The sequence below is a fragment of the Platalea leucorodia genome (genome assembly GCF_965183815.1).
Source record: "Platalea leucorodia genome assembly, chromosome: 6".
Taxonomy (NCBI): Eukaryota; Metazoa; Chordata; class Aves; order Pelecaniformes; family Threskiornithidae; genus Platalea; species Platalea leucorodia.
The window spans coordinates 27,999,290-28,016,613 of record NC_138828.1 but is presented as its reverse complement, the minus strand read 5'-3'; the positions used below and the strand labels follow the sequence as shown (position 1 = coordinate 28,016,613).

Below are 17,324 nucleotides of genomic sequence, written 5' to 3'. Positions count from 1 at the left end.
CAAAACTGTATGCTGTATATTTTACTCCCATGAAATAAAACACATTTTTTTCATGTTTGCTGAAAAGTAAAACAATAATATTGTACGAAATGTTATACACAGGGCATGTTTTACATTGCAATATCAGAAACATCATTGCATCCACCAGAGGTACTATTCTAAAACTGATATTCACACAAATTTTTTTTTTTAATAATTATATGTTAGAAACATACAGTGTCGCATTTAGTATATACATTCCCTTGCTCGCAAGCGAAAAAATCCTAATCGCTTCTGTGTAACATGCTTTATTTTAAAGCCTAACCTTTTAAAAACACTGTTGTGATATTACTAACAACTGCTTTTATAAAATTAATTTGACATTTCGATATATATACATCCTTTCAGTCATTTTTATGTTAACAATGCTAAACTTAAAAAATAACAAGCTTATAGTAACATTAAAATGTCATATCATATCCAGTCAAACATTTGTCCATATATATATATATATATGTCCTTGTAACTGTTGAAATACTCTTAGTGAAAGAAAGATCTCAGAATCTGTAGGAGGTCCTTTGAAAACAAAGGAACTATCTTATTTCAGTGGTTTCCTCTTTTTTTCCTCTCCCTCTCTCTCTCTCTTCCTCTCCCTCTCTCTGATTTTTCCTCCTTTCTCTTTCTCTCTAGTGCCCATTACTTTCTAGCGTAATTCTCAGTCTCTGCGGGAAACGGGGAGGGATTCCCATGCAGTGTTTCCTACTCGGGTGTCTCACACGGGTCTGTCCACCGCGTACTGGCAAGCGCTCAGGTTGGAAGCGGGGTTCTGCACACTGGCATAGCCAAAACTGGAGTGCTGCTTGGCTTTAAGTCTCAGACTCGCCAAGCTCGAGTTACATGTGTCCCTATAAACGTACGGAGGTGTCGGAGGAGCATAAGGACAGGCTGGCGTTGGCACTGCAGAATTCAGGGAGGGATTGCTCAAGTTGTTCAAGTTATTCAGGCTGTTGAGGCTGGAGCCGGGGACCCCGGTGACTGCAGAGGGTACCATGCTTGAAGACATACTCATGGAGGAGATGGAGTTTGGAGGGGAGAACATGCTCTGAGAAGACAGAGGGTTGACATTCATGGAGTTGAAGAAAGGAAAGCTTTTGGTGGAGAGGGAGGCGGAGGTCAGGCCCTTGGCCGCCCAGTTGTTGTACGAGTAGCCGGGGTACATGTCATCGTAGGGCTGCATGAGGCCGTTAAACTGCGGACCGAAGCCGTTTTTGCAAAGCTCGGCTTGCTGGTTCCTTTCTCTCTTTCTCCATTTGGCTCTGCGGTTCTTGAACCAAACCTTTGGAAACGGGGGGAGAGGGAGGGAGATGCGAGACGCCAGTTAGTCAGGAGCCACCACCGCCACCGCAGCCCTTCGCAAGCTCTCGGGGCAACAGCCGAGCGTGTCCGTATACACATATATATAGATATACATGTAAAAATGTGTATGTACACGTATACATATACGTCTATAGGTTCGCCTCCTCCTCTACGGAGCCCGGTGCCGGGCCGGGGGAGCGATGTGCTGCCGGGGCCGCCGAGCACCCCCGGGCCCCGGGGCCGCCGGGGTTTAGCGGGGCAGATCCGTGGCCGCGCCATTGCCCCCCTGCACCCCCCGGCATCATTTGCGATGCTCTAATTCGCGCCACAGAGACCAACGCTTCCTTCCCCTTTTTTTTTTTTTCCCCCTCCTCGTTTCTCTTTCCTTTTTTTCCTTCTCCTTCCTCGGCTTATTCCGCACTGGAGCCACCCAGGGGAAATACAAAAGTGCAAAAGCGAGGGCAAAACGCCTAGAAACTCGCGGAATTTTAAGGCGATGTTTCCTATTACGGGGAAGGAGGGGGAAGCCAGCAACTAATAAATCTTTGCTTCAGTTTGTTAAAGCTACAAGTTCCTCCCGCGCGAAAGCTTCCCCAGTCGAAAACCACTTTCTAAACAAACTTGTTCGACTGCTCGTTGGCGAAAAAAAAGGGAAGAAAAAAAAGAAAAGGGGGGGGGGGGGGGAAAAAAATCGCCATTTAACAACGTGCTAAAAGAGATCCGAGGGACCCTCTCCGCAGACACTGGGGAGGACGTGCCCTTTCCCAATCCACATCTGGGCGTCTGGCCCGCCGGCAGCCGCCGGCAGCGGCCCCGCCGTGTGTATTGCAGCCCCCCGGGCCGCGGCGGGCAGGGGCCGCCCGGGCACCACGGGGACGGGCCCCGGCTGGCGGCACCGCGCCGCCCCAGACCAGCTCCCCCCCCCGCGCAAAAGCCGCGCCGCCGCCGCCGCGCCGCGCTCCGGTCGCGCACCGGCCCCGGCCGGGCCCCGCTCCCCGCCGCGGAGCTGCCCCGGCCCCGCGGGCCGCTGCTCCCCGGTTCTCACTGTCCCGCTTTCCTCGAGCGACGGCGGGGAGCGGATTTACGCGGGATTTCCGAAACTCTGGGGTTTCGGCCCGTTTGGGGCCTGTTCTCGGGCGTTCCCCGCCCCCCCGCGCGGCGTCTGCACGCGAGCAGGATCCGGCCGCGGGATCTCTGCAGCGCCGTGACGGTCCCATAAATCTCAGAGGGGGGACAGGGCGGAGAGAGACGCTCGTCGAATTGTGAAACCAAAAGAAGGAGAAAATGCAAGGAAGGGCACGTCGGGAGTGCCTCGGAGTGAAGTAAAAGCCCTTGTGTATTTTACATCTTTTTCTCATTAGCGGCAGCGCAGGTTGCAGCCTGTTCCAAGTTGCTTTCTCGGCTAATGTTTTCATTAGCGTTTCGATCAAAAGGAGCAGGACGCATTGCCCGGTGAGGGCGAAACGTGCAGCAAACCGTATTCCGCAGAGAGAGAGAGAGATCCCAATCTGTCTGGCTTTGACAGAAATGTCCTGCTCTGCCCTGCTTTTGTGCAAAGGCTCTGAAGTTTGCGTACAAACCGAAATCGAAAGCAGCTGCAAACATTTCAGCCCTCCTCCCCTTCCCCCCCCCCCGCCCCCGACCCCCGCTGCTCGGAGCCGGGGTGTCGTGTGGGGACTTACCCTAACCCTGGCCTCGGTGAGGTTGGTCCAGACGGCGATCTCCTCCCGGGTGGACATGTCGGGGTAGCGATTCCGCTGGAAGGTGGCCTCCAGCTCCTGCAGCTGCTGGCTGGTGAAGTGAGTCCGCTGCCGCCGCTGCCTCTTCTTCTTGGAGGGGTCCTCGGGCCCCGCATCCTCGTTCTTGCTCTGCTGGCTCTTATCTTTCTCTGTAAGGGGGGGAAACAAAAAACAACAAGGCGGAAAACGAGGGCGCCTCAGCCTCCGAAGCCTCCTCTCCGGCGGCTGGGGCCGGGCTCGTCCCCAGCGCTGCCGGAGCCCGCGGGCTGCCGCTAACGCGGCGCGGCGGGGTAACCATTAACCCGCCCGGCCTCCCGCCGCCGCGGCCCCGCCGGCGCCCACGGGTGGGCTCCTCCCGGGGAGCAGCCACGGCCCGGCAGCGGGACGCAGCCGCCTCTCCGCCTGCCTGTATGCAAGTTTTTCGCCTGTCTGTACCCGCGCTCTTCTCCCGCCTGTATCCACGTAATCCGTATTATTTGCCTGTCTATACCCCCATTACTCGCCTGCCTGTATCGAGCCGTTCCTCTGCCTGTATCCGAATTATTCGCCCGTCAGTGACCGCATCACCCGCTTCTCTGCACCCGTATTTGTCTGTCTACGCCCGTATTACTCGCCGATCTGTATCCACACCGTTCGCCCACCGGTATACATGCTAGTCGCCCACCCCCGCACATGCCACTCGCCTACCCTGACACATCTCGTTATCTTTCTGTACGCCGGCACACAGACACCGCACGCGAAAAAACACGAAACGGGGCTCGGCTGGGGTGCGGGGGCTCCGGGCAGAGGGGCGCCGTGGCGGCGGAGCAGCGCGGGCCGCGGGGCTGCCGGCGGGGCCGGGCCGGGGCCGGGGCCGGGCCGGGGCAGGGCCGGGCCGGGCAGCGGGGCGCCCGGGAGTCCCTGCCGCTCGCCCCCTCTTACCTGCGGCCTCGGGGCTGGAGGTGTCGGAGATGGTGTGCACCTCCAGCCGGTGCTTGGCGGACTCCAGGGAGGAGCGCGCCTGCCCCGGCGCCAGCGCCGTCGCCATGGCCAGCGCGGGCTGGTGGTGGTGGCAAGATGATGAAGAGGAGGAGGAGGAAGGTGAGGAGGAGCACAGCTTATTCCCGGCTCCCAGGCGCTCCAGGCTTAACGGGTCCTTCATGCAGTTCATCGGCAAAAGGACGCCAAAGTCTACGTGCGCGCCTGGGGGGTCGACAGGAGAAGGTGTGCGTGTGTCTGTAGGTGTCGGTACGTGTAGGAGGGTCGGCGCGGCGCCCCCGCCGCGGGCGCGGAGCGGCCCGGCGGCTCCGGGGGGGTCAGGGCTGCCGGGCGGGGAGCCGCGTCGGGGCGGGCGGCGCTCGGCTAGCGCCCGGGCGGCGCGGCGAGCCCAGAAGCCCCCGCCGCCCGGAGGGGCGCGGCGGCGACGGGCGAGCGGGCGAGTCCGGTCCTGCAAGAGCCGTCACGGCGACACGGCTGCTCCCCGGCCGGCGGCCCCCGGCCCGCCGCGGGACTCCGCGGGGCGGGGGCGGCGAGGCGCGGCGGCGCTCGGCGGGGCGCTCCTCTCCGCTGCCCGCGCATGGACCCGCGCCGCGCCGCGGCCGGCCCCGCACCGCGTCAGCTCAGCCGCTTCCCTCTTGGCCTGACATCTTAAACCGGCGGCGGCCTTCCCCGCGCCGGCACGTCACCCGCCCCCGCCCCGCCCCGCCCCTCCGCCGCCCGCCCGCCCCGCCCCGCGCCCCGCCCCGCCCGCGCAGCCCTGCGCGGCCCCGGCCGCCCCCCGAGCCCTCCCGGCAGCGGCCGCGCCCGCAGCCCCCCACCCCCCCCAAACCTGGCCTTTTGCGCCCGGTTCGCCCCGCGGCTGGGACCCGCGCCCGGGGAGCGCGGCCCAGGCCGGCCGGCCCACGGGGCGCCCCGTCGGGGCGGCCGCCGGCACGGCCGCTCCGCTCCGCTCCGCGCCCCGCCGCGCCGCCTTCCGCACTCGCGGGGGCGAGGAGCGGAAAGCCCGGGACTGACGGGGGCGCCGCAGCAGGGAGGGAGAAAGCGAGGAAGCCCCGGGCCCGACTCCCTCGTTATGGAGGGGTTAGAAAGCAAACGGGAGGGGCGTGCGGCCGGTCGGACGGCGGATCTGTGACCGGTAACAGCAACAGCAGCAGTGACAGCTGCCACAACGACAACTAAGCACGGACGACAACAATAAGCACCCCTCTGCGGCACGGCCACGGACGGCTTCGCATCACAGCCCGCGGAGGGAGGAAGAGCGCGCACATCCCAGCCCCGAGCGCCCGTAACCCCCGCGCTCGCCGCTGCCGCCCTCCCTCCGCCTGCACCGAAGGCGGAGAAAACGGGGGGAAAATCCTCCCGCTGGCACCGCCGCTCCCGTCCCCTCCTGGCAGCCGGCTTGCCAACAGCGAGCCCCCAGGGAGGCTTCTCCACCCCGGTTTCGCACCCTGTTCCCGCAGTTCCCCGCAGGGACCGTTTCCCCCTCGCGGCGGGGACCCGCGGGGACCCTCCCGCCCCCCGCCGCGCCCCCGGAGCCGCCCCCGGGCCCGCGCCCGCCGAGGCCGCTCGCAGAGCGTGGCCAAGCCCCGCACCGGGCCGCCGCTCGCACACGACCGCCCCCCCTCCGGGGCTTGGGGGGGCAGGATTTGACCCCTCGCCCCCGGGCAGCGGCGGTCCCCGCTCACCCGCCCGCTTATAGCGCGGGGCGAGGCTGCTGCGGAGCCGGGTCTCGCAGGAGGAGCGGGCCTGTTCCCAGCGGGTCCGAGGCGGGGGCAGGTTGCCCTCCCGTGTTGGCCGGGGTCTCCCGGGGCAGAGGGGCCCGTCCCCGAGCCCTGTCGCCGCCCCGCCGGCACTGCCCCCCGGGGCGCTGCGGCCCTCTTAGGGACGGGGAGCCCAGGCGCGGAAAATGCAGGTTGCGCCTCTATCTTCAAGTCCTCTGCACGGTCACGGGCATCGAAAAGTTACCGAAAGCTTCCCCTTGGTGTGGCCCTCCACACCCACATCCCAGCGCCCAAACTTCTCTGTATCCCCTTGCTTCCCCCACTCCCCCCCCCCACCCCGCAAGGGTCCGTCTTAGTCGCTGATGCTCGTTCGAGGTACGTATCATCCCTCGCAATCTTACTTATCGCTAAATTATACATATTACTTTCGCAGCCTGTTAGTAAAGAAGGTTAAATTAATTTACATTCTGCTCATTATCTGGTGTTTAAATGACGTGTTTTTATCCCTGAGATTTGGCAAAGAATCTCTTTCCTCAGACCCCACAGCGTTTCGACGGAGACAATGCTCTTACATTTGTAGTGGATTTTAATCTGATAAGACTCTAATTTGCTTAAGTCTTTTAAATAGGGGGTTTAAAATGATTCTAGCCGTTTTCTTATTGAATTTCCTCTAATTCCCCCAAGATCATAAAGTATATGTGTAAAGTAAATATTTCCTCCCTTTGCACCGGCAGCAGATGACCTATAACTAAGTCAATATGAATCCCGCTCCATTCTGCACAATTTGTTTACCAATCATATCCCCGTTTCTTCTTAACCTCTCGCTACCTCCGTGGTCCTGCACCCAGAAATCCGCCCCCCCCCGCCCCAGCCTTTCCCCACGATGGGACCGCGCCAAGGCCTCCCTGCGAGGGGACGCTGCCCTTCTCCAGCCCCGCGGCGGGGTTGGAACCAGCCTGCGGAGCCCTGGGGAGGGGGAGCCGCGGGGAGAGGGGATACGGTGTTACTCCCCCGCCTCCTTTATTTTTTTCCAAGGGGGCAATGCAGCCCTCTCGCAGGTGAGCCCTTTCCCCTCCCTTTCCTTTTTTTTTTTTTTTCCCCATTTATTTATTTTTAGTTAGTTTGGGGACATGCCGGCTTCTTCCGCCGCGACTCGAAACGAAAAGTCCCTCCCGGCTGCGCGGCGCAGAGCGCTCCTTACGCGCCTTAGGCTCTCGCAGGGCGCAGCGCCGGGGCCCGCAGCGCCGGGGCCCGCAGCGCCGGGGCCCGCCCCGCCGCGGCCCGCTCCTCCCGGGACACTCGGCGGGGGCAGGCGGGTCCCGGCCCGCTCCCCCCGGGGCAGGGGGAGAGGAGGAGCAGGGCCCGGCCTCCGCGCCGCCCTCCCACGCCTTCCCCAGCGCCAGCCCCGCGTCCCCAGCCCCGGCCGGGACAGACCCTCCGGCCGTCCCCGCGTCCCCAAAAGCGGCGCACGGCACCGGCCCGGGCCCCGGCAGCCCAAAGGGACGGGGTCCCGGCATTTCCTTACGTGCCTTTGATTAAAACTCCCCCAGACCGGGCAGGAGGGGAGCTACCAGGCGGCATTAGTTGTCATGGTGACCATAAATCACGTAAATCCAAAAATACCCACCTATAATCTGAGATGAAGCTTTTATTTCCCGAGTGAAATAATATTTTAAAAGCTGTCAGCCAATCGAAAAACAACCTAATTGTAGCCACCCAAGTAATATATTAGCGGTAAAGGTTTCAATTAAAATGTCAAAAGTGTTTTTTCTTTTTTTTTTTTCTTTTTTTAATTTTTTTTCTGCTGGAAGCTCCCATCCGTCCCCTTTCGGGTTCGGGTCCCGGCCGCCAAGCCGCCCCGGCAGGCTCATCCGCGTACCGACTGTCCGCGCCTGCTGCGCGGGGCTGCCCCCCCCCCCCCAAAACCCCTATTTGGGGGAATCCCCCCCTTCCCCTCCCGCCCGGCGCTGCAGGGCCGCCCGGGGACGCGCCCCGGTGGGCTGGAGGGCATCCACCGCCTGCGAAAATGGGGATGTGGGGCTGCTCCCCACCCCGCTCCACCTGCTGCGTTTCCTTTTTAATTTTGGGTTTTTTTGGTTTGGTTTGGTTTGGTTTGTTTTTCCCGAGGGTGTTTTTCGACCTCCGGCTCCCGCTGGCGGCCCGGGACGCCGGTGTCGGCCCCGGTGCGGGAGGCGGGCGGGCCGGCAGCGGGGCCGGCAGCCGGGCCGCTCGGCCGGGGGTGGCCAGACCTACTGCCGGTATTTATTTTCCCACTTTTCCTTTATCTCCTTACGGGATCGTTGTTTCTAGGCGTAATACTCTCCTAAATGGATAAATTGGTTCTTATGTAGAGTCTCCAGCCAGTCCTGTTGTCTTTTACCTTTGGCTTGTTGTCTTTCGCCTATCTCGGATTACCGGGTATTCTCCTCGATGAAGAGCCATTAATTACCCATTCAGTCAATATTAGGAAGACTACAGAGCTTTTTACATAGGATTAAGAAGACATCAGGTTGTTGCGTTAGTATATTCCTACTCACGAATAAGCTTTCGTTATACATTTAGTTTTCCCTGGAGTGAGGCTAACAACTGCTGCATATATTACTCTCAGACGACGACGACCGGGGGGGGAATATATATCCGAAGCGCAATAAATAACTTTTAAGCTGCGCTTGGCGGGGGCTGCGGGAAGGGGCGCGCAGCCCCGCGCAGGGGAGCGCACCGGCGGAGCGCCTCCGCCCCGGCCCGGGGAGACCCCGGCTCCACCGCTCGGGTCACAGCTCCGGGGACAAATTTGGCCACGTTATGTGGCGGGGAGGGAGCCGCTCGGCTCTGCCGGCCCCGCTCCGGCTCCGGCCCCGCTCCGGCTCCGCCTCGCCCCCCCCGCGCCCGCTGCCGCCCGCGGGGGCGGAGGCTGCGCGCCCGCCTCGTCCCGGGGCTCAGCGGAGGCAGCGGGGACCTCGGCTTTGCACGCTGCCGGGACTTCAGCTGATCGGGACGGAAAGCTGAATCAGCGTTGGGTTTGTGCGGTTTTTTTTTTTGCTTTTGAAAAAGAGATGTTAAGTTACGGAATATTCAGACCACAGAATAATTTTTTTTTTTTTTTTAAAGAGTTGAAACAATCAATTTGTGATGCTGAATGACGCTATAAGGCGGAATGTAATTTCAACAGTTTATGTCGGAGGCTGCTGTTTCGGCAATACCCAGATTATCGATTACAGGAAAGGATTCCTTAAGTAGAATTCAGACGGCTAACAAATTGTATAGATTATATATATACGCACTTACACACACACACACAAAGTTCAAGCGTCCTCCCGCCCTGCATCAAAATTATTCGAGCAAACCCACCAGCAGCCATTTACGCGTGCTGTGGGGCTGTCGAAGCGTGCGCTGAACTTTTCCTAATTTTATGGGACTGGTCACCCAGCAGCGATTTTCCCGTCTCTCCGGCTAAACCTGACACCCGCCGGGCTGCGTTTGACACTCTGGGCTCCAATAACGGTTTCATATTTTCCCGTTTTCCTTTCCCCAGCGTGGCCACGGGCCCGTTTCTTCGGGAATATCCCTCCCTCCCGCCCTCCCCGCGGGAACCCAGCGCGCCCGTGGCGTTTTGGAGGGGCTCCTACGGAATTTCGTTTCCTCCTTTCACAGGAGCATCGATTTGACCAAACATTCGCATTTTTTTACTATTATTACCGATGCTGCTGGTTAGCGATTATTCTCCTTGTGCCCACCGGTGGTGCCTAACCCGGGAAATTACCTGACCGCCCTCGTAATTTCCGAAACTGAACTCTGAAAGAGGGGGTCCCAAAAAAAACCCCCCTCCGCTTTCCCGCCTCTCAACCAGCCCTCCCCAAGCACCAGACTTTTGAGGAGCTAAATCCCTTAAAGCCCGAAGTCCTGACGGTCAGGCAAGACAAAAATCAACGAGCGCCGCGCGAGTAAAAGCAAATCAAAGCCAAGACCCACGAAAACCCGCCCGAACCACGAGAAAACGCCCGTGATTTCAACCATTTGCAGCGAGTCGCTCGGGGCGGCTCAGGACTTGCCAGTATCCGTCGCACAGAGACACGGGCTGGGGCTGCACACAGGGGCCACCCCCACATCTGCAGGGATCTGTCCCCACATCTGCAGGGATCTACCCGCACCTCTGCAGGGATCCATCCGCACCCGCGGTCGTTCCGCCCTTCCCTTCTCCGTAAACGGGCAGGTTTCAACGCCCAGGCAACCCCGCGTTGCTTCTTCGGCTCAGACTTATATTTTAATTAATGGCATTAAAAGGTGTTTAGATAGCAATTTCCCCTGCAGCCCGACGGGTAAAAACCAGACGGGCTGATACGGTAACGAGGCAGGAAATTTTGCGTGTACTACAATAATCCGGGTTCATAATTGATGGTTAAGAAAATAACCATTTGTTTCTCGGCAGAGGAAGTAAAAGTTACCGTGTCAGGGAGCATATGTGGATATTACTTTTATAAATACTTAGTCGAATAAAGCTGGCGTGGAAGGGCTCATAAATTTATTATATCAGAAAGGTCCCCACTTTCCCATTAGATCGTGCTAAGGGCTTTGATTAAGACCACCTGTTCATCGGGAGGAAAAGGCAGGGGAGGGTAAAAAGGCCTTTCTTATTTGCAAACCATATATAACGCAATGTCACCCTTCCTTTCCACATTATTTGACACTTATTACTGGCCGAGGGAAAAAGTGCCAGACCCTGGTAAAGCCTATTTGTGCACAATTTAATATTATGTATGTTTCCGGGATTAAAAATTATCGGCTCGTAATACCTTCGCGCTTGGAATTACCCCGGATTTTGCTGGCTAACCTTCCCTTAGCCTAAGTGTTTCTTCTTCTAGGGGTTTTGATGTCCAGCTAGCAAATCCTGCCTAAAGTCTCCGGGGGAGGGTGGACTCGGGAAGGGGACGTGGCTCCTCCTGAAATCGCTGGATGTTATTTGAGAAACAGGGAGCTGTTTGGCCAAACAGGGTTAATACAGTATTCTTACAAGGAAGTGTTTAACCACGAGACCAGGGATACGTGCATTATTAATTCACTCTAGTTTCCTGTATTATTAATTCAGGTTAATATATTTTATTTAAACAAAATTACGTTTATCTTGGATTAAACAGTCTCTCGAAATACAGAGCGCTTGTTTTCTTCTTTGTAATGTGTTTGCCTTGCTGTTTTTCTTTACCACTCCTCGGGCTCGCCTACCAGACCCCCCGAACGGGCAGGGGAAGGGAAGGCAGGAGCTCGCTCTGCCTGCAGATGGGGCGCTGCGGGGGGGGCCTGCCTCTGGGGGGAGGAGAGGGCTGGCGGCGTGTTTACGGGCGGGGGGGGTGTCAAAAAAATAGGAAATAAAAATAAACAGGAGCACGACGCTGCCAGTACCCGAAAAGCGCGCTGACAGCGGCGCTTTTTGGAGGGGGGACGGACGCGCGGGCGGCGGGTGTTACTGCGCGCCTGCAGCCGCGGGGCCGCCCGCGCAGCCCCTTCCCCTTTCCCCGCGGCCGCGCATCTTCGGGCGCAAGCGGCGCCCGGGCGCAAAGCCGCGCAAGGCCGCGCAAGGCCGCGCGGCCGTCGGCCAGCAGAGGGCGCCCTGGCGCCGCCCAGGCGGCCCCGGCGCGCAGCCCCCGCCCGCCGCCCCGGCAGCGCGGCCCGCGGAGGGGCGCGGAGGGGCGCGGAGGGGCCGCCGCTTACCGTTGGCGCCGGGGGGCGGCCGCCCGAAGAGCTTGCTGCCGGCGGGCTCCTTGCGGCCCTCCGGCGCCTCGCCGAGCTCCCCCTTTTTGATGTCCGCCTCCTTGGGGAACAGACACTCGACGGCGGCGGGCTGCGCCCCTGGGGACGGGGACACGGGGGGGGACAGGGGAGAGGCGGTCAGCGCCCGCTGCTGCGCGCCCCTCCGCGGGGGCGGCGCCGCTTCCCGCCTGGCTCCGCACCCGCGCACCGCTCCGCGCCGCAGCGGGGCCGCTGTGCCTGCGGCCCGGCGGGAGATGGTTTCTCTTACCTAGCTGAACACAGGCGGAGACAAGTTTTCGGCAGTTGGACTCCATTACCCGTTATCTGCAAAAGACGAAGGCACCGGATTTTTAAAACAATAATTCCGGGAGGAAAAAATAAATGCAAAAAAGAAACCCCGCCGCCCGGCAGCCGCGTCGCAGCGACGCTGGCGGGACCCCCGCCTTTCCCCGGCGATGTCCGCACGGAGCCCCCTCTCCCCGCCTCCACCCGGGGTCCCACCCGAGTCACACCCCGGGGTGGGTGCAAACCCCCGCGGCCGTTTCGCAGCCCGTCGGGCCGCTCGGCCTCCCTCCACCCCTCGTTATCTGGGGACGCGGAGGAGGGTCCCCGAACCTGGCGGCCGTGCTCTGCCCCGGGGCACCCCGGTCCCGGTCCCAGGGGTGCCGTGGGGCAGCGGGTGCCGGCAGCCGGGCCCCCTGCGCGGCGGGGGATGCGCGGCCGCGGCTGCGCCCGCCCGGGCCCCGGGCCCCGCCTGCGCCTCCGCGCTCTCCGGCCGCCGCCGGCGCCTCCCCCGGCCTGAGAGGCTGGGCAGTAAAATCACGGGATTAGTGCCTGATTGAGATGTCTGTTCGTGAGATATTACAAAATTCATTATCACAGCTCTCTACTAACTCGATATGAAGTAACACAGATGGGATTTTATTAGTCCAGGCTTCGAATGTTTACTTATGATAATTTCGGGGGAAATTTGCATGTCACCATCATTTCGGTAATCTTTCTTCTTCTTCTTCTTCGCCTCTTTTTTAATGTCTGAACCGGGCGCATTATTAGCTGGTGCTTAGAAATGCGGCAGCCCGGAGCCGAGGCACGTTCGGGACGAGCCGCGGCAGCCGCAGCGCCCGCCGGCCCCGGCCCCGCCGCCCTCCGCCGGGCGGGCAGGACGGGACCGGGGGACCGGGGAGGAACGGGAGGGGGGAAAAGAAAATAAAAAAAAAAAAAGAAAAGGGAAAAAGAGGGGGGAAAGGGGAAGGTGCGGTTCTCGGGAGTCCTCCGGGTCTCGTTGTGACACGGCGGTTTCTATTCACAGCCGAAGGACGCCTGGGAGCAACTCCGCTCCCTCCAGCAGCCGGGCCTAGCACACGGGCTGCGCCTAACTTAATCGGGGAGGCGATTAAGGGGACCTTAATTCTTCGCCGATGGTCCTTAAATCGGGATAGGTCTCCGTCAGGATCAGTCCTGCATGACAAATTCAGCGGCCCTCTCCCGCCGCCGGCCTCGGTGGCTGATTTATCTCACGGGTGGAGGCACGCAGCTCCCCCACGCACACGCACCGCCGCCGAGGGGAAGTTTTTCCTCTCTCCTGAATCGCCGGTCTCCTCGGAGAAAAGTGCCTTTCCCGGGCGGATTACCGTTCCTTCCTCGCTCTCGGTTGCCCGAACTGCTCCTTCCCTTGCTCCTCTCCGTATCCTCTTTTAATTTTTCTTGCAAACCACATGGCAGCGCGGGGCCAAGGGGAGCGAGAAGCGTTTTCCTATTGTCTCCGGCCCGGCGACTCAAACGAAACCAACGCCACTTGCTTTTCCATTTCCATTTCTCCGAGCGCTCCTCCGCTCGCCGTTAAATCCCTCGGCACCGCCGCGCCCCCGCCGCCCCAGCGGTCGCCCCAGCGGTCGCCCCAGCCCTGCCAGCGTCCCCTCCCTCCGCGGCTGGCCGGGCCCGCTCGGCGGCAACCTGCGCCGAGCCCGCCGGCTGCAGCCACGGCAGGGCGCGGACAAAAAAGCGGTGTCACGCGGGATTTTTTTTTTTCTTATTGGTATCTATCGCGATTCTTTCGAGAAGAAAAAAATAAACCCACACAACCCCCCATAAAACAGAGTCCCCGGGCAAATATCTCAGCAACGCCCGAAATACTGAGGTCCGTGCTTTCGGCGGGAGGGTGTCCGCCAGAGGCCCGCGGCCGCTGCATGTGGCTCTCAAACGAAAGGGGGGCTCTGCGCCGGGCCTACCCCTCCGCCGCGCCCGCGGAGGCAGCCGCGCCCCGCCGCTCCCCCGCGGGAGGTGCCGGGGGTCCCGGCCGCGGAGCCGGCAGCCGGCGCGCCAGACCCGCCCGCCCGCCTGCCCGATTTTCCAGCGCTCCGAGGCCGGGCCGGCGCCGCTGCCGTCCCCCGGCCCGGCTGCGCGGCTCCGCGGCGGGAAGGCGCCGCCTTGCGCGGCCGCTCCGCGGGGCCCGGCGCGGCGGGGCCGGTTCCCCCGCGCCCGCCCCGCCGGGGGAGGCCGGGGCCGGGACGGCGGGGAAAGGGCGCGGGGGCAGCGCCCGCTCCCCTCGCCGCCAGCCCCGCGGGACGGGCCGCGGCCGCAGCCGCCCGGGCGGACATCAGCAACTCCAGCCCGCAGCACCCGGCCCGGCCGGCCCGCGGCCCCGCCGCCCGGCCCGGGCTGTGCGGAGCCGGGACCGGGACCGGCCGCGTCCGCAGCCCCGCGCCCGTCCCGCCGACGCCCCCCGAGACCCCCCGCACTCACCGGGGCCGGCCGCGCTGTCCGCCCCGCTGCTCGCTCCGCTGGTGCCGGTGCCGCCGGGGGCAGCGGGGCCGCGCCGGGCTCCTGCGCTGGCTGCGGGGCCGCGGAGCCGCCGCCGCCGCCGCTGGCTCCCTCCTTCCCCGGCCCTCCGCGCCCCCGCCCCGCCCCGCCCGCCTCCCCGGGCCCTGACGTCACAGAAGCTCCGCCGAACGCGCCCCGCCGCCGCCGCGGGGCCGGGCCAGGCCGGGCCGGGCCGGGCGGCTCCGCGGCGCTGCGCGGCGCTCCGCGGGCAGGGGCGCAGCGGCGGCCCCGGGCGCGGCAGGGGCAGGGGGAAGGAGAAAAGGCGGCGGCGGCGGCGGCGGGCTAGGTAGCCAGCGGAGAACCGAGGTGAGCGAGGACGGCCGCGGCCCCTCCGCGCCCGCGCAGGGCGCGCCCCGCTCCGCCCCGCCCCGCCCGGCCGGGACAAGTAACTGTGGCCGAAGTTTCCCGGGCCGGGCCGGCGGCTGTCCTTGCACCAGGTGTGAAGAGGGATCGCCAGCCCATTGTGAGAGGTCTCGGTTTCCTTTTTTTAACCCACTTTTTTTGTAATTTTTTTTTTTACTTTTTCTTTTTTTTTTTTTTTTTTTTTTTTTTTTACATCCCGAGGGTTCCTGTTGCTGCCCGCACCGCTAACGCAGGGCCGGGGGAGCCGAAACCCTGCCGCTCTTCTCTGTTCCTCGCCCTGCCTCGTTTACGGACGATAGCGAGAAAACACGACGGCAGGCTCTCTCCCCCTTTTCCCCAAACGACATCCAGCTGGCGCCAGGGGGAAATTTTTTTTCGATTTTGCGATGTTCTCCGTGTTTAAGAAAATAACGAAGTCGGATATCTCCATCTAGACCAAACTAAAGCGATCGCTTTTTCTCGCAGCATTTCCGCGGCTTTGTTTATAGAGGGACGAGGCGAAAATAAAACAGGCGCTTTCTTAACTCGGAGGCTGCACCTGATCTATTTGTGGCTATTTTTAAATTATTTCAGCCTGGAGTGAATTTTAGTTATTTATAGGCGTGGGCAGGGGGCTAGGCAATCACTGCCGGCGGGGGAAAGCGGAGCTTCGGAAGCGGCCAAGTTGCCGGCGGGTCGGGGCGCGGCGGCTCCCGGGGAAGCCCAGCGCCCGCGGCGGCACCGCCGCGCACGGAAAAGCCCCTTGAACGCGACGCCACGCCAAGCGGGAGGGCTGCTTCCTCCCGCAAGAAATGAAATCGTGCGGGAGTTTTTCTAGGGAGAAATAAATTAAGCGTGTCCTTGGCTACCTGCGCTTCTCTCCTCGGGAGGGCTCTGCCGGGTGAAATCCGCCTTCCCCGCGCGTCCGAAGAAGGCGCGGGAGCCAGGGGGACTCCGGGCTCCCACCTCGCACTCGCGTTTCCCCGGGAGGAGCAAACCCGCCACGCATCTTCCCCGCACCCCCCGGCCCCGCTGCGTTTTGGACGGGGAAGGCAAGGCAGCCTGCGGCGCCCGCGTTGGCAGCGCGGCCGCGGAGCGGGGCCGCCCGCGCCTCCGCGCACGGCGGCGGAGCGGGGCGGCGGCGCTGGACGGCTGCGCGCCGCGGCCGCCCCGCAGCCGGAGCGGCTGAAGTGAGCAGCTGGTGGGAAATGCAAATGGCTCCCGGAGAAACATAAGATACAGGGTGATTTTCATTCCCTCCTCGAGTGTGTGGAAGGAGCTGGACATACGTTTCACGCTCCTAATCCTTCTTTTACATTTTTAGTCATACTCCTATTAAAGAACTAATTAATGCCCAGAATCACCAGGGAATACATTAGACGTGCTGCCGCGGAAGAGGGGTTCCAGGGTGTCTGGAAACTATGGAGCCGACTTAATACGCGGATTTAAATTTTTTTTCCCCCCCCTTCTGTCGAAGCAATAAATGTAATAATAGATTTCGGGGCGAGCAAAGGCCGCGGCGGCTGTATTTATAGTCTGGCTCCCCCCTCCCGCCCGCGCGGGGACAACAGCTTTAAAAACCCCGAGGCGGGGAAGGCGCGTTTCGGCGGCGGGCGGCAGCGGGGAGCGGCGGCGGCCGCGGCCCGGCCGGGGCGTGGGGACCGGGCTGGCAGCCCTCCGCCCCGGCCCCGGCGGGCACGCCGGCTCTCCCGGCGCCTTGGAGAGAGCGCCGGGGTTATTCCTCCCCCCGACAGGCGGAAAAGCTGTTTTCGTAAATGCCTATCGCGACTATCCGTTTGCAGGCACCTGGCGCAGCAGCCAGCGGTGCTCCCGACGGCGGCGGGAGCCGCGGGGCTCCTCCCCGGCTGATGCCGGGTCTCGGCGCGGGCGAGCCGAAGGAGGACCCGGGCCGCTTCCCCGCTGCCGGCCGGGGAGGCTTTTGCACGGGGACGGGGGAAGGAAAAAAAAAATAGCCAACAACAACGACAGCAACAAAAAGGCACAGCGTGTCTAGCGGTGACTAAATTAAACCCCGAGCCGTGTTTCGGGCATCCCTCGGTGCCTCGCACCGGCCGCCAGCGCTGCCGGACCGGCGGAAAAGGGAGCTATCCTCGAAAGTGTGCGGTGGGGCAATTCGCGGCCATTGACTTTCTTCATTCCCGGATTATGATCTCAGCCCTCGCAAGCAATCCCTCCCGTCTCCCCCCCAGCCTCTCCTCCCACCTCCCTGAGCTCCTTATCTGACAGCAAACGAGTATGTAAATACCTATAGCTGGCTATGTTTAACACACTCAAACATTATTGATTTGTTGGGCTGCTCGAATATTTTCTTCCTGTCCAGATCTGGTTTCAAAATTGCACATTCAGGCGGTTCGTCCCGATGCTACAATACAATAATTGTTAAAAAATTAAACATTTCAAATGGACCCGTTGATTTGCATATAAATTAAAATTACTCTGCCTCGCGTGTTCTTCTGCTTTATAATCGTTTCGAAATTAGCGCTTAACCACTTGATCTAAAAGAATATATAAATGTCTGTATTGACTCACTAATGAATTACCTAATTAAAACGTCCCGAGGACGTCGGTCGCTAGGAAGGTTGTTAAAGCGGGGCACATTAGGGGTAGGGATGCCGGTGCGAGCCGG

At 61.2% G+C, this 17,324-nt stretch overlaps 1 protein-coding gene across 3 annotated transcripts; it reads right to left on the bottom strand.

The window, feature by feature from the left end:
- Window positions 1–751: 751 nt before the first annotated feature.
- PITX2 (paired like homeodomain 2) lies at window positions 752–15,570 on the bottom strand (the record flags this gene model as incomplete). 3 transcript variants are annotated; one of them, XM_082315247.1, is made up of 6 exons in its annotated part: window positions 752–1,315; window positions 3,018–3,223; window positions 3,996–4,256; window positions 11,477–11,614; window positions 11,784–11,839; window positions 15,547–15,570. In XM_082315247.1, the coding sequence occupies 5 exons, from the start codon at window positions 11,827–11,829 to the stop codon at window positions 752–754; spliced, it is 1,215 nt and encodes a 404-aa protein (XP_082171373.1). The 3 variants fall into 3 exon arrangements, with proteins under 3 accessions (XP_082171373.1, XP_082171374.1, XP_082171375.1); XM_082315248.1 differs by lacking the exons at window positions 11,477–11,614; window positions 15,547–15,570 and having other exon boundaries at window positions 11,784–11,829; XM_082315249.1 differs by lacking the exons at window positions 3,996–4,256; window positions 11,477–11,614; window positions 15,547–15,570 and having other exon boundaries at window positions 11,784–11,829.
- Between the last annotated feature and the right edge of the window lie 1,754 nt (window positions 15,571–17,324).